General features: G+C 45.2%; 2 protein-coding genes across 2 annotated transcripts; both read left to right on the forward strand.

The window, feature by feature from the left end:
- Nucleotide 1: 1 nt before the first annotated feature.
- CCR75_003362 (uncharacterized protein) lies at nt 2-655 on the forward strand (the record flags this gene model as incomplete). Its single annotated transcript, XM_067961458.1, has 1 exon — nt 2-655. One exon carries the CDS (start codon nt 2-4, stop codon nt 653-655), a length of 654 nt encoding a protein of 217 aa, XP_067816772.1.
- Nucleotides 656-1,655: 1,000 nt separating this feature from the next.
- CCR75_003363 (uncharacterized protein) lies at nt 1,656-2,375 on the forward strand (the record flags this gene model as incomplete). The annotated part of the gene is made up of 1 exon (XM_067961459.1): nt 1,656-2,375. The coding sequence occupies one exon, from the start codon at nt 1,656-1,658 to the stop codon at nt 2,373-2,375; it is 720 nt and encodes a 239-aa protein (XP_067816690.1).
- Between the last annotated feature and the right edge of the window lie 13,659 nt (nt 2,376-16,034).

Genomic DNA, 16,034 nt, shown 5'->3' on the forward strand with positions numbered 1-16,034 from the left:
TATGTCGTGGCAAAAACGGAAAACTAATGGTGGCGATTCGTCAAAAATTGGAAAGCTTGTGATGGTGATTGGTCAATTCAAGCCAATGACATTGTGTATTGAAAACGTCAGTGAGCAGTTATCACAACTTCCATTCGACCCCCTGGTGCTTAAAATGAGCCTACAGTGCGTGAGCAAGAAGTTGGCCTCGCATGCCGTTGCACCCACGCTCGCACGCGGTGTCACAACTAATACCTATTCAGCTAAGCAAGCGGCCCTAGGACGTCCAATTTCGCCGCATGTGGAAATCTACAAGTTTCCCGTGACGGCGATTTCGTCGATCGCAAATCGGTTTTCGGCCATGGGCATATCTGCCGCTTTTGTGGGCGGGAGTGCGCTAGCATTACTGGGTGCTGACGTCCCCGCCCTCATTTATTCGGCTCAAAATAATATTCCTTTGTTTGCGCCAATCTCCAAGGCGCTTGTTGCGTTTCCCGTCAGTTACCACATGCTTAGCGGGTTGCGCCAAAGCCTCTGGGATTACAAGCCCGAGCTCATTAACAACGTCGATGGGCCGACGAGCTCCTACGCCCTCTTTGTAGCGTCGGGGATTATAACGGTTGGCGCTGCTGCCTACACGATAAAGGCGCCGGAGGACAAGGAGACCGACCAATAGCTAACTAATGCGATGAGGCCGGTTGTGGAGTTTAACTTTGTTACGGGGCCCTAGCCTGCTTTATTCCTTCGGGTTTAATTCATTATAATAAACAAAAACACTTTACAATAAACTTGAGCGAAAAGAACATTCTCAACACATAGTCGAATAGTTTTTCTCTAAATCGAGCACTCGCTAATCTTTTTGGAGAGAATGACGACAGTCCATGGGTAACGACCGCTCCTGCGCCATTTCCCTTACAGGCTTCACCTAGCAAGAAAGTGCATTGATTGTTATGTCTGATTGCACAAATTCAAAACTAGGGCGCCATGACGTCTCATAAACACAAATCTTCTATCTCGCGTGCGAGAATGCGAGAACTTAGAGCGCAAGAAACTTTAGTCGATGCTAAATATTATTACCCATCCTTCCGAAAATTAACTAATGCGAAGCCTCTCCGATGTGGCTTCCGATTGGAAGAATCCACGGTCTCAATCTTGCGCAAAGTGGCGCCATCAGATGAGCCCTAGGTAGTCACACAGCCGACGCACGCGAGCGCTTGCTAATCAAAGTGCTTACTTTATGGTAATTCCTTTTCTAATTGTAGGAAGTTCCGCTTGAATATTAGTGTCCAACATACTATGGTGGTCGCACGAGTGATAGAATCGGCAGATCTTTGATAAAAGTATGATATCATTAAGACTCTTTACGATAGTGGATGCAAAAAACGCTCACGCCTATAGCTTTCACGTCGCTAGATTCTGTTCAAATTTTCATATTGTTGCAGTATAATTGACGATATTTTCAATACAAGCATCTGTATGAGTCATAGAAGAGCTACTATGCGCTAGGTTTAGCCATCTTAAGATTGGTGGTGCAATGGGTAACAGGCCTCGTCACAAAGAGTACATTTTTTGTATGATTACTTTAAACCCCGCATGCTGAGTGATCACCATTCTCCAACTTAGCGTTGAAGGCACAGATGCCTCGCCTACATAAACAAATACAACAATCAATGAAGATGTCGACCCACGTGAACTACTTCGTTTCGACCATTGCCCCTCACCTGGCGTCCGAGGCTTCGAAACCTAGTGCGTTCCCAATCATTTGTAACACAAGCACGGCACTCGCCCCCCTCTTGAATTTCCAATGCGGCGAGTGTGCGCGGCGATTTTCACGCCGCTATGCGCTGCAAGAGCATCTCGCGACACACACGGGTGAAAAAGCCTACAAATGCCCCGCGCCCAACTGTGGCAAGCGCTTTACCACAACCAGCAATTTGGCGCGTCATCGCCGCGTTCACGGTGGCGAGCTACTGCCACTTGCATGCCCCGCCCTTGCGTGCTCAAAAACATTTACCACACAGCATAAATTGCAGCGCCACATGCGCGTGCACATGCATCCACCTGCGCGTCGCTGCAGTTTTGCGGACTGCGCCAAGACTTTCAGTTCGGCAGGCAATTTGAATCGCCATATGCGCAACCAGCATTTACGTTTCGGACACCCGCTGGCCATTGAAGCCGACAGATTAGAGCAGTCGCTCGTTTGCGTGAACGCTGGCCGCTTTAAAAAAAAATCCTGGACGGGCAGCAGCAGTCCTACATGTGTAACGGTGGGAGTTGCCGTTGGTGTCGAGACTTTACAGCAAGACACTGATCGCGGCCATTATGTTTCCGACAAGGAGCTTCTGGAAGTGCTCTCGTGCTTACTTGACGATGACAAGACCGATCAAGCTAATTAGCGGTAGTTACATTTTTACGTAATTCTCGATGCTTTATTCGTAGCTTTAAGTAATTATTCGAATGAGAAAATATTTAGAATCGAACTTGTCTCAAAGGCCGACTATATTTTATTTTTTAGTAGAGCTCTAACAGTGGCGTAGCGTATTACTAGCCAAAAAAAAATAAATCATCAGTAGAGATAATATTTTAAATTTGCTTGCTTATTATTTGAAATTGTTCTCTTAATCATTGAAGGCAGTTTATAGACAAACATGTTCAAACATATTTAAACAATTTGTATAGATTTTTGCTCACTGGTTATGCCTTTTCATGATTTTTTTTGCTTAAAACTAATCTGTGAAATTTCTAAAGTTTGTGTGCTTTTCTTTCAATTTCAACTACTTTATGATCTGAGTGAGTGGGAAACGTTCGTCAAATGCGTTTTATTCGTTTTGGAGTACGACAAGAAATAGAGACAAACAACTAAATTTAGTTGTTTGGTGCAGATCCGTAAATTAATAAGAATTATGGGACGACAACCCTCGCATATATCCGCTGGTTTAATTATTTTTAGCACTTTGACATCAGAAGAATATAGAAATTGAATGGATTTTATTTCATTAAACTGGCTAAATTGCCTCCAGAATATTCTGAGCAAATTTAGTTAATTTAATGATAAATATATAAAACCGGTATACGCACACACCCCTTTTGGTATAGCCACACCCCTCCCCTCTTGAATAAAATAAAAATGTCATAAGAAATATTTTCACTATACGGTCCTTCCACTGCATCCAAAAATCAACAGTTGTTCCTTTACAATTGTCTTTAGATCGCCCTGTTGGCATTTGGAACATCACACCCCTATTTACATTAAAGAATCGCTTAAGCCACGCACCTAAATTATCTACATGAGAGTAGTGAAATGGGTGTGTGTCCCGGAGCACATCAGAAACCGTGTTTTCGTTTGGCGATGTTCGATGTACTGTTTTTAAAAGGTGAGACAAGCCAAGAGCGCCCGCACTTGATTGGCAATTCACAAAAAGAGCGAAAAAAAGAGCAGCAAATCGAGCACGAAGGAGAAGTTAAGCTGGAATAAGCGACAAGGGTCGGAGGTTCGCTCTTGCACATTAAAGTTTGTTAGTCTTTGGAGGTCGAGCGAAGGATAAATTTATTTTACTTTACTTCTAACAACTTCGCGGAAGTGCATGCTTACCTTTCAAATAAGCGAATCTTAATACTCTTGATAGTACATCACTGGGGCGACTGTTGGCGGAGACGGGTCTTAATGATGAGCGGCTACTCAAGGATAATGCATAGGACGACGACGCTGCGGGTACGACAGATCATTACACTATATGAACAACTTGGCACGGCAAGTTATCTGAGTATCTTCGACGCCACCTTTCCAATACTCCGACTATCACCAAGTGGAGCTAAACCTACGCGAGGCGCAATATAATCCAGACGGTCCCAACCTACTTATTCCATTTAAACAAATTTGCCAGACCGCGTCCTTAAGACTTTGTTGCGCGAGCTGGGAATTACGGATGTCGGACACACACCAACAGTGCAGACATGGGATGCGGATATTATCAAGTGCGCCAAATGAAAACAAACCCTTACTAAGCGAGAATGATAGATGCGTCAGCGATCCACCCGAATTTTTTTTGGCTACGCAGCAGGCAAAATCAAAATATACGGCCTCAGTGGATTTCTGCTAGCATGGTTAAAGTACGGGTGGATCGCCTGCTTCAATGGGCGAGCATCTAGAGAGATTTGTTGAGCGGTTGAGATGGCTGCACAAGCGAGTCGCCAATTGGTAAAACAGCCACCTAGTAACATATCTGCGAACACGACATGGACAGGCCTTCGGTCAAAAATGTCCATTGCGGATAAATTTGCATCTGAATGGGCACCAGGGCTTAGCTCCAACCACCGTACCACAGCTTGGAAGTCCTACCTGTAGCATTAAAGAAGCTTGCGACTATCCACAGGAGCAGCAACTAACTACTTCCGACACCGATCGATTATTACGCCTGATTACGTAAGCCGAGGTGCTTTCCGCCGTTCATAGACTGTTAAGGCACCAAGCGGTCGGTCAGGATGCTTACACAACGATTTGTACAAGAATACACCAGCGCTGCTAGTGCCAGTGTTGGTCATTATCAGTGGACCCGCCTCCCTCGTTTTTAGCGGAGCATGTCATCCCATTGCATTTAGGTGACTCAGACGACCCGGTGGATTATCGCCAATCTCTCTCTTCAAAATCAGCTAAATATAATTTGCCTAAGTGCTGGCAACGCGATTATAATTTTCGTTTCGTCGGAATATCAGCGGCTCCCAACAGGACTTTGTTCATGGGCGCAAATTTCCCGTACTGGTTACGAAGGTAGCTCAACTGTCTACGGCAATGGATCAAGAGGAGTTGACGGCAGCACACAGTCGATGTATTTACAGCTGGGGTCGATGTCCGGCAACTATCTTTTCTGTTCATCGCAGCGTGATACAGATTTATTTGTCTTGTCGCCACTCGGTACGCTGTCCAGATATGATATGGTGTGAGACCATTGAAATGATCCCACACTTGCCGCACATTGCCATTCATGTGTCTATGCCGATTTATCCTGTCGATCAACAAAAAACGAAGGTTGACGCAAAAGATTTTTTTTTGTGGGATTGAAAAGCTTGCCTTCATGGTGAAGTGATTTGCCGCTGCACCGCGAATACCAATCTTTTTCGAATTACAGACCACCGGACGCAGGTTTTCTAGAGTCGCAAGTTGACGCTGAATCGATTGCACACATGGGCGCTGCCCAACTAAGCTTCAATGTATACCCAGAAAACGTATTCAAATCTTCCAAATGGTCAAAATTTGACAAACAATCGCATCTGTACGAAATCATATTGCGATTCAGCCGAAGTGTAAGGACCAGTCAGCTTGCTCAGCCCTTGACCACTCATTTCGATTTACTTTTAAACCATTCATTTTCTTTAATTCAATTTTACATATGCGCCATAATAAAAACAAGTAAAAAGGTTTGCGCAATTAGGAGAGATGATACTCAGTAAGAATTAGATCAAGGATAGGCGATACCTTAAGGAGTATACCAAAAGTATCGGTTAGTTTACCTAATTTTAATTCAGTCGTAATTTACCCTTATTCCTGACAAGTGGTAGCACTTGTTGGTCCTCCGCCCGCTTCTCCGCCGTCTGTCCGCTTCTTCGCCGTCCGCTAGCCTCTTCGCTGGACGCCCGCTTCTCCGCCGTCTGCCCGCTTCTTCGCCGTCCGCTCGCCTCTTCGCTGTACGCTCGCTTCTTCGCCTTTCGCGCTTCGTGGGACTGCACTGCGTTGGATTGCAAAGTACTGCTTGTAGCGTGAGAGATTTCCGCTCGCAGCCAGTAAGGTACTGCTTGTAGCGTGAGAATTTCCGCTCCAGTCAACTGCTCCATCCCTTTGGAAGCGCTGCGTAGCAGTTTTGAGTGTGTGGCTTTCAGTATCCACTGTAATTTTAAGCGGCTGCCTGGCAGATACAGTCGCTTAGTCTGTGTGAGGTTGGGTCCGGCTTAACTCGGTGAACCAGTTAATCCATCTGGGATAAGGTTGAATCTCTAACGCATTACGCCTAAGGGCTAAAGTAAGTCGTTGAGTTCTATGAGCAAGAAGAGAAAGGCTAATACCCAGAAACCGTTTGACTGCAGTAAGGCTTTCCTCTTTGAGTACGGTGAGAAGTCTGCAAAGACGGCGAACGATCTGCTTGTGTCTTTACAAAAGACTCGGCGCATTGCAAAGATCTTAGCAAAGCAACTCACCAAGGAGAAAGCCTGCCTGCCCAAGCAAGGGTCCACCTTATCAGCTCCGCTACACGAAGTAGATGCGCTTTTGGAAGAAGCCGAGCGCACCATCTTAAAGGATCTTCGGTTTAACTTAAGAGACATAAATAAACTAAACAACAAAGTCTTTTAAAAGTTCCGAACACATCTTTTTCCATTATGGGCCAACCCTCAAACGCCGAGCTAATGCAGCAAATGATGCATATGCTACAGCAACAACAAGAGTTGATCAAATCCTTGGCTAACTCCCAAAAGGAAGGTGGGCTTAAGGTGGACGGGCTAAGAATACCGACGTATAGCGGAAGGTGTGAAGAGTCGGTTAGACTTTATTACGCGCAAATACAGCAATATTTTATTGCGCGCGGTACGAAGTGGAGAGAGGACGCAATGGCTCCTCAAGTACTTGCCGTACTAGAAAGTTCATTGCGAGGACCAGCAGCACAATGGTTCTTGCTGCATCAATCAGAAATTCACTCAGTCGACGAGTTTTTCCAGCAGTGGAAAAGAAATTAATTCCTGCGGATCTACAGCAACGTCTTCGAGACGACCTGCGTCGACTGAGACAAGCCAGTTGCAAAGGCTTAATGGACTACATTGCGAAATTTCGACACATTATTTCGCAAGTTGAGGACATGACTGAGATAGACCAAATTATCTATTTTCAACGAGGATTAAAACCAAGAACGCAAGAAGAAGTTCAATACCGACGGGGAAATACACAGTCGGAGGCTGTTACTGTGGCGCTCGACTTTGAACGCGCACATTCGGTTGGTTATAATCACCAAATCGCGACAACCCCTCGTCCTGGTCCACCAAATGTGGCCATAGAATTAATTAATGAGCCAGAGCTGATGGAAATCGACAATGCTCGGCCATTTCATAGGTCTTCTCGCGTCCATAACCGACGTCCAAATAAACCAAAGTGTGCGTTGTGCAACAAACTGGGGCACACGATTCAGCAGTGTTACAAGCGCAGGAACCAGCAAAATAGTCGCGGCAACGGATATCGTCGTGATCGTGCAAACGTCAACTATTTCGAGAATGAGTCAGTCGAAGAAGAAACCATCGCGACTGTGTCAAATGATTCTATCACTACACTAAGTGAAGCTGACTTTGCTTCCTTCACGGGAAAAGATTTGATCGTCAGAAAGGGTCATCTTGACGATCGTGCTGTTATAATAATGCTCGATTCTGGCGCCACATGCAATGTGGTGAAGCCGGGGTTGCTGCAACGCGTCACGTCTGAAGTGACAATTCAAGTCACTCGTTTCGACGGCACTAATACCACCAAAAGGAAGGTGAAGAAAGGAGTCGCAAATATCTTCTTTGATGGTAATCAATTTTCTGACATTCCGGTCATTGAGTGGCCAATGAGCAATTCCCAAGATGTAATTCTGGGTAAGCCTTGATTTACTGCGCACGAGCCAATCATAAATTGGCGTACTCATCAAGTTTCGTTCAAAAGTGGTAACATACCACAGGATGAGGTTTTTGAACCGGTCATTATTTCCTCTGCCGACTTTTCAAGGAAATTGAAGACATCAAAATACGAAGAGGTCTATCGTGTCAAAATTTATCAAGAATCGGAATCTACAAAACCTCGGCAAAAACGATTGAAGTCTTTACTTGATTCCTATAAGATGTATTTCCGGAAAAGTTACCGAAAAATCATTGCCTCCTAATCGGTCAGTTGAATTTGAAATAAATATGCAACCCGGTGCGCAACCGAGTAATCGTCCGCCGTTTCGATTTTCACAAGTTGAACAATTTGATTTACAGAAGTTTGTCGATGAGAACCTTTCCCGCGGATGGATCGAGCTTTCAGACTCATTTTGGGTATCAAACATCTTTGGCATTCCTAAAAAGGACCCAAAAACCGGTACGAGTGTATCTCGTTCGGAATGGATTCGATCCGGAAACGGAAACATTTTGCTCCGTTGGGTGATTGACTTTCGTTACGTCAACTCAAAGTCAGTCGTCCCTAAAATACCTCTGCCGCGAATCGATGAATTATTTGATAATATGCAAGGTATGAGCTATTTCATTGACTTAGCTCAGGGGTACCATCAGATGCGTTTCCATCCGGATAGCAAGAAGTACACTGCGTTTCGTTCATCAAATGAGACGTATCAGTGGTGCGTTGCTCCGATGGGTCTTGCTGGAATGCCTGGCATTTGGTCGCGCTTGATGCGTGTACTTTTTGGAAAGTTCCCATTTGTTGTGGTATATTTGGATGATATCTGCATATTTTCCGTCTTTTATGACGAACATCTTGGCCATCTTGCTATCGTGTTCGACGTATTACGCAAGGAAACGCTATTCGCTCACATCGGCAAGTGCAAGTTTGCGCGTCAAGAGGTCAGCTTTTTGGGGCACACTGTTTCCAACAAAGGATTATCCGTTGATAATACGAAGTTGGAAGCAATCGCTAAATGGCCACCACCTACCTCCGTAAAGGAATTGCAAAGTTTTATTGGTCTTGCTGGTTATTATCGCCGCTTTATTCATCAGTTTGCGCACGTAGTTCTGCCATTGAGTCATCTCGTTAAGAAAGATTCTCCATGGCTGTGGAATGCAGAACAAGAGGATTCCTTCCCAAGGCTGAAGTCTGTCTTACAAGCTGCACCTGTGCTGACTCTGCCCAACTTTTCACGCCCGTTTGTACTCACAACGGATGCATCAGGGTCGTGCGTGGGAGGTGTTTTATCGCAATTTCTCAATGGACATGACCATCCAATAGCGTTTTATTCAAAGAAGCTTGGAGTCCATGAGATTAATTGGCCTGCTCATGAGAAGGAGCTATTTGCAATTAAAGCGGGGTTAGACAAATGGCGTCATTACCTTTATGGTCATCATTTTGAGATTTTCACGGACAATAGCGCCTGCTCTTGGCTGCTTCATCAACCGAAAGTCTCGCCGAAATTGGCTCGATACTTGACCACCTTCGCTCAATATACATTTACTATACACCACATTAATGGTGCTTTAAACGTCGTAGCTGATGCGCTTTCGCACCGGCCTGATGATATTGTCGTGGACAATATCCACTTCCATAAGTGCGATTCTAGTTGCCAACAACGAGGTACACGTTTACTTTGCTCACCCTCGGTGCCAACTCTGCCCCGGGAGGAGGCTGAGGCTCTGCAAGTTGCCACCTTAATGACAGCGTCGTATGTCGAGTTATCACCAGAAGTTCGTAAGCTTCTTCAACAAGGCTACGCCAGAGATGCTGAGTTTAAAGAAGCATGGAAAAACTCAGAAGCAAGCTCATTGTTTGTCAAGCAAGAAGAATTGCTGTTTTTGCGCACGTCAAATAAGCTTACACGTCTTTGCGTGCCCAGCAACAACCGTTTGCGAACGAAAGTAATATCAGAATATCATGATTCGGCAATAGCTGCTCATCCGGGCAATCGCAGAACATACTTGCGAGTGGCTCAGTGGTATTACTGGAAATCGCTGCAGGAAGACGTCAATGAATATGTCAAAACCTGTGAAACCTGCGCACGTTGGAATCATGATAATCAACGAAAAAACGGATAACTTATGCCAGTTCCAATACCAGAGGCTTGCTGGCAAGTGGTGTCAATGGACTTCATAACAGGGCTTCTTGTGTCCAATGGATTTCATCCCCTCCTAACTATTGTCGATAAGTTTTCTAAACGAACGAAGTACGCAGCAGTGCACGTTAAGGATGATGCATGCACAACAGCAAAAGTATTTTTTGATGCTGTAGTTCGACACCATGGTCTTCCAGAAGTTATCATCAGAGACCGAGATAGCAAGTTCACGTCCATGTTTTGGAAGTCTTTGATGACGATCATCGGTGTTCGTCTAAGTATGACAACCGCTCATCGAGCTAAAGCCGATGGACAGACCGAGCGACGGAACCTTGAGGTAGAAGACGCACTCAGATGCATGGTATCTTATCATGGCACTGACTGGACCGCACAGTTGGGAAGCATAGAGTATGCGCACTCTACACTGGTTAGTGCATCCACGGGATACTCTCCCTTCGAAATAGATACGGGAAGAAAGGAACGCTCTACATGGCAAAAAAGGCACTGAGCTGGAATAGTCAACCAAAGGAGATTGACGTATACGCAAAAGAGTTTATCGAAGAACGAACAAAGATCATCGATCAGGCTTGCAGAAATTTCCTAAAAGCACAAGCTTCGCAAAAGCAATATTACCATCAAAAACGCCGAATAAATCAAGTTGAATTCAAGGTTGGAGATCTAGTTATGCTTGATACTCGCAGAATATCGTTGAAACATGCTGCGAAAGATATGGGGACACCACGAGCTAAGTTTGCGGCAAGAAAGGTGGGACCATTCGAAATTATCAAAATGATTAATCCTAATGTGGCAAGGCTTAAGTTACCACAAAGTATGAATAAGATTAATCCAACCTTTAATGACGATGTTCTATCAAAGTATGAACCGACACCGGAAAAATTTCGAAGTCGTCCGATACCGAAAGCATCCAAATTCGTGGATAATGGCACAGCGGATCATCTTCAAATTATTGAACGTCTCTTGAAGGAAAGCCAATTCAATCGTCAACCATACTGGCTCGTACAATGGCATGGCGAAACTAAGGAAGAAGCCAGTTGGGAGAAAGATAAATAAATATTCGCCATGTCTCCCACTGGAAGGATCTCGTCGCCAATTTCAATCAGCGTCAACGAGAGATCAAATCGGGGAGGATGTAAGGACCAGTTAGCTTGCTCAGCCCTTGACCATTCATTTCGATTTACTTTTAAGCCATTCATTTTCTTTAATTCAATTTTACATCTGCGCCATAATAAAAACAAGTAAAAAGGTTTGCGCAATTAGGAGAGATGATACTCAGTAAGAATTAGATTAAGGATAGGCGATACCTTAAGGAGTATACCAAAAGTATCGGTTAGTTAAACTAATTTTAATTCAGTCGTAATTTACCCTCATTCCTGACACGAAGTTCGATCGCTGAAGTTAAAGAGCATGAAAAACTACGTTTAGGGCAGTATCGGCAGAATGCGAAACATGCCTGGTACGAGATTTATCCTAACATTCGTTGATCAAAACGGTACTTTCGCCGTTGTCGACATGCCGTTTTGATGCTCGGGAAAGTGGATTTCTCAGCAACTACTGCGAGGTGGCAGCAGTACATAAGCAAAAAACTCGTGTCGGTACGTGCTACGAGTGACCCATTATCGCCTGCCGGCTTCAAACTGGTTTTATACTTGCGTACTGGATTCCGACCCTGTATCCAAATATCGCGGCAGATTGCTTGTCGTTTCGATTGCGAACCGACTGTGAGCTCCGAAAAACATCGGTGGCAATTAGTGTATTTCATCATTGGCTTGGTGCAGAGTGACAAGCCCGGTTTGGCGTTGCTTGATCTCAGTTAAGCAGCCTTCAGTAATGCCTGCATCGATACACCTCTAGCTATAGCTTTCCAGACATGACGATGCCCGTCAAAGGCGTAGTGGCGGCGTTCCACCCCACTGTGTTAGTTGGGTGACGATAGCAGGAGGACAATGTAAGAATTGTGTTCGAAGTGCGGCCTGGTTGATTTTCGGCTATTGGTACTGGCAATACGAATTCCGCTGACCCCGTGTACAACCTGTTGCCCGCCCCCCCCCCCTCTGCTCCCAAATTCATGTGCTCACATCCATTTATAGATGGCCCAATAACGCTGGATTTCTTCTGACATATCATCATACCCCAATGCTTTGTTAAAAAAATATTAACATAATAACATTACCAATTCGTTCGCTTCCCACCAGCTCGTGGCTCGTGCTAGTCAAGTAGTCAAGTATGCGTGGCTCCTTAGGGTCAGCTGTTATTGTTGCTTTGTTGCTGAGGCGACCATTCTCTAAACTCTTGCTGGAGTTCCTGACCAGGAGAGCGCTCCCCATCAGGAGGTCCCCGTCGTTGAGCTTGGGCTGAAGTCACGAGTGTATCGTCCGGTTACCGACTTCACCGAAAAGCCCACAGCGTTCACGCAGCAACGTATATATCTTGTTTTTGAGTAAGCCAAGCAATTGCATGATTTGTGCGTTGCGTTTTGACAGCTACTGAAACTGCCGCTAGCCTGATGCCGTAACTTTTTTGGCGTCACAAGCAGTCCGATATTGACTTTGTGACGACAACTATAAGTATTAGTCGCGTGCGCCCACAGGAATTGCTTGCAGAAACTATTCAGTTTTTTCCCCCATTGAGGTAGCTCAAAAACTGCTGTGGTGAATTAAAGGGATGTATGCACGATGAAGTTGAACATTATCACGCGGTTCTCCACGCTCGTTGCCACTTGTGTCGCTGTCAGGAGACGCATTTGAGTTTTTCGGATCCGCTGTGCCCAATTCTTGTTCACTAGCACCCCGTTACCTATCTCATAGACAAATTACCGAGTTGTTTCGCCCGTGGGGACGACAGCGATACCCTCGTACCGTTCGAGCTGGAAAATCCGGTTCGGAGAAAGCAGCTGGCTTGTTGCGGACCGAACATGGAGGCTAGACAAAGCGCCAAACTTGTGGACAACATGCAGAACAAGGGGGAACTTGCTCCGCTGTCTTGAGGAAAAGGGAGGTGTCGTCCACAAATACTGAGTAGAGGTGGGCCTGCCTCGACTGCCTGGGCGCTGGCAGCCCGTGAAGATTGGGATATTGCTGAAGTGCGAAAATTAAAATCTCAATTACTAACAAAAACATAATGGTACTCTTGATAAATTCCCGAACGGACGAGGTGTGAAGTAACACCCGTTCACAATGAAACTGGCTGTCGTGCCAATGTAAATACGTCTGATCAGGTCGATGGAACGCACTTTAAAACCGAGCCAGAGAAGAATCTCGTAGCAGCCGTGAGGAGACCATTGACCATCTGTTTTGGGACTGTGTTTGCGTAGCAGCGCTCTGCGATAAACGTATATGTCACTGGACCAGGCAACAAGTCACCCGTCAATTGATTCACACTTCGTGAAGCCATATAAGTCGAAGAGTTCACATCATCCCCGAGAACTGAAGAATAATCCTACCGGACCATTTTCAGGATGAAGTGGACGAAGCAGAACGTGTCTGGACACGACTTTGGTACATCCTCGCAACGATATGTATGTCAAACAAGAATTTGATTCGATAGAAATGCAAAGGTCTACAAGGCTGTCACTATTCAGCTTCACAACAGTGTCGACATTTTTTGGGCATTATGCCTTTGCCAGCTCCGAGCAATAACAAAGCGATAGCATCGAAAAATTGCATTAGCCGTAAAGGATGCTTTGCTGATTGCCGTCATTGAATTGTTTTCCCATTATTCGATTCCACGCGGGACAACATAAAGAAATTGCTGCTTTATTAAGCTGGCGATATAATTTAAATGCAATATGTCTTGGACAGTTAGTATTACAAGCGTATCGTTTTGACGCTGACGGCCTTCATCACACCCTGCTTGTAGAGTAGCTACTTGTGGCCGAGACTGTAAAAACAAAAGTGAGTGTATTGATTGAGTGTGTTATCTGTGAGTAAATTGATCTCACATCCACTCATTTCTAAGAAACGTTACTGACCATCGACTGGTTTGTAACCACGTTACTTTGCTTCTGTCTTGTGTCACAGAAACAAAATCGGGGACGTCACTATCTGGCAGGATAGCGCTGATGAGCTTCAAACTTCAATTCGCTATAGTCATTCAACTTACGGACATTGAAGGGAACCAAACCCGTGACTTATGGTTAGTGCTGCCACATCTTACCGATTGGGCTACATTATGTAATTAGAATTTTAATTGACTTTTTCACTACTTGTGCGTACAAATTCGGCGCAAACAACCAAACGAACTGATGTTTTGGAACGCCGGGTAAAAGACCGTTTGATGCTAATTTTCGTAATTGAATTCTAGAAATTTCAAATAAACGGTGAGAACTTTTTGACCGTCCACCAACACAAATAAAATTAAACAAACGAGTGAATTTACTCATAAAAATTAAACTAACCAATTACAACTTATTAAAATACCAGCCAAAACATACCATTTCCTGCATGTGCACTTACGTATCGTCTGAGTTGCAACATCACGTTCAACGCTCTCCCTTGATGTATGCACTAGATGTTGTTTAAGTGCGCTTCTTGACTCTCGCAACAAATATACTGTGCTTGTCCTTTGCAAGTGTTCTCGTTACGACACGACGTTGCTTGCACACCGTCATTGTCCTTGGCGTTGAGGCAATATAGCACGCTGTAGTCTTCCTCAAAGCCATCCAAGCGGAATGCGCCTCATGGATGGTTTAAAAATTCCCGCTTACAGCACACCACACCTCGCTTCTTGCGTATAGGACGCATCATCCATTCTCCCTCACCAAAATTACCGGGGGCGCATGAAGCCCGTGTAGGTACATATTTTGTTGGCTCTTTTTGCTTTTCATGTGTCTAGCTGTAGCGGTGGTGTCCGAGGTTCCTCTTGTGGCGACGTTACGCCATTTGGATTGTCGCTCTCCACCACATCAATAACGTCTTGAATCTCATGGTTCGCTTCTTTCGTGCTTCTTTGCTGCTTGCTCAGCGACGTCGCACCTCGCGAGATTTTAATTGTTTCATCGCTTGTTTTAAGAAGCCGGTATGCCTGTGATCCTCGGCGCACCCGAGAGGGTAGCACTTAACGCCAGAATCTTCCAGCTTTTGACGCTTTTCCTTCGTTACATGAGCTTAGCATACGGCACTAAATATGCGCTTGTGCTCCATACATGCTTTCGCTTGATAAACTTCTCAAAAAGACTTAAGCTCTTTTGGACGATTTCGGCAAAACGTTTCTGATGTCCGCTGCCATATCATGGCCTCGCACCAATAGCTCTTGCCCAAACCGCTGCCATTAAGCATGCATATTGTCATCTCGACCAGGGTCCTGTTCATACGATTCGCCATACCATTTTGCTGTGGATTACTTGGCACGGTATATTCCTGCTTGACTCCACATCTGCAAAAGGACTTCCATGCAAATGTTTCGATACTCACCATTATTGTCACTGTGCAGCATCTTGATTTTGTGCGTGCTGGTACAGCGCTTTCTCCTAAAAACTTTTATGCCAAGCTTCCGCTGGCGTGCGCCCGAAACACGAAAGTGACGCTGACAGTGGGGGGGGGCTGGAAGGAAGGCTTGCTGCTGCTGATGATGATGATGCATCAGCACCAGCATCTTCTGAGGCTGTGGCAGGTGGGTTTAGGTGGCACTGGCTTCGTTCCGCGGCTCTGTTTCCACGTTGAAGTGAGGTTGTTTAAAGTACGGCTGCGCCAGATTTTCGTAGACCTGTCCAAGCCATAGCGGCGTGTGAAAGAGCGTATTTGTGTAGCTTTGAAACTTCGACCGAGTGCACTACCAAAGATGCCAGTTCCAGTGGCACCTTGCATGCGCTCTTCTTCATCCCACTCAATCTATGAGACTTCTAGTCTTCGCAGACAGTCTAGGAAACCTTCAAGTGCGACGAGTATCTTCGCGTTCAACATTGTTGTCTTCGATAGTTTCATGAGCACCAGCGAAAAAATTCACGCGGGCTGGAGCAACTGTCTCGTAGACGACACTATGTGGTGGCAGCTGCACACCGTCATCACTTTCCTTATCTGATCTTCTTGGGCTTTAATCTGTCGATCAACAGAGAAATAGGTGAGCTACGAGGGGAAAGTTTGATACTTTTTATTTATTTGTTAAATTACCAACCTTTCGTTCTCTTCAATATATTTCAATTTCGATTTCTCATGCCAATCGTGCTGGCTAAACAATACTGAAGTGAAATCAGTACCGACGGCACTCATCATCCATGCAAAACTGACACATCAGTCAGTCGACGCCACCTGTCGCAAAACGCACTAACAGTCG

The sequence above is a fragment of the Bremia lactucae genome, linkage group LG4 (assembly GCF_004359215.1).
Source record: "Bremia lactucae strain SF5 linkage group LG4, whole genome shotgun sequence".
Lineage (NCBI taxonomy): Eukaryota > Oomycota > Peronosporomycetes > Peronosporales > Peronosporaceae > Bremia > Bremia lactucae.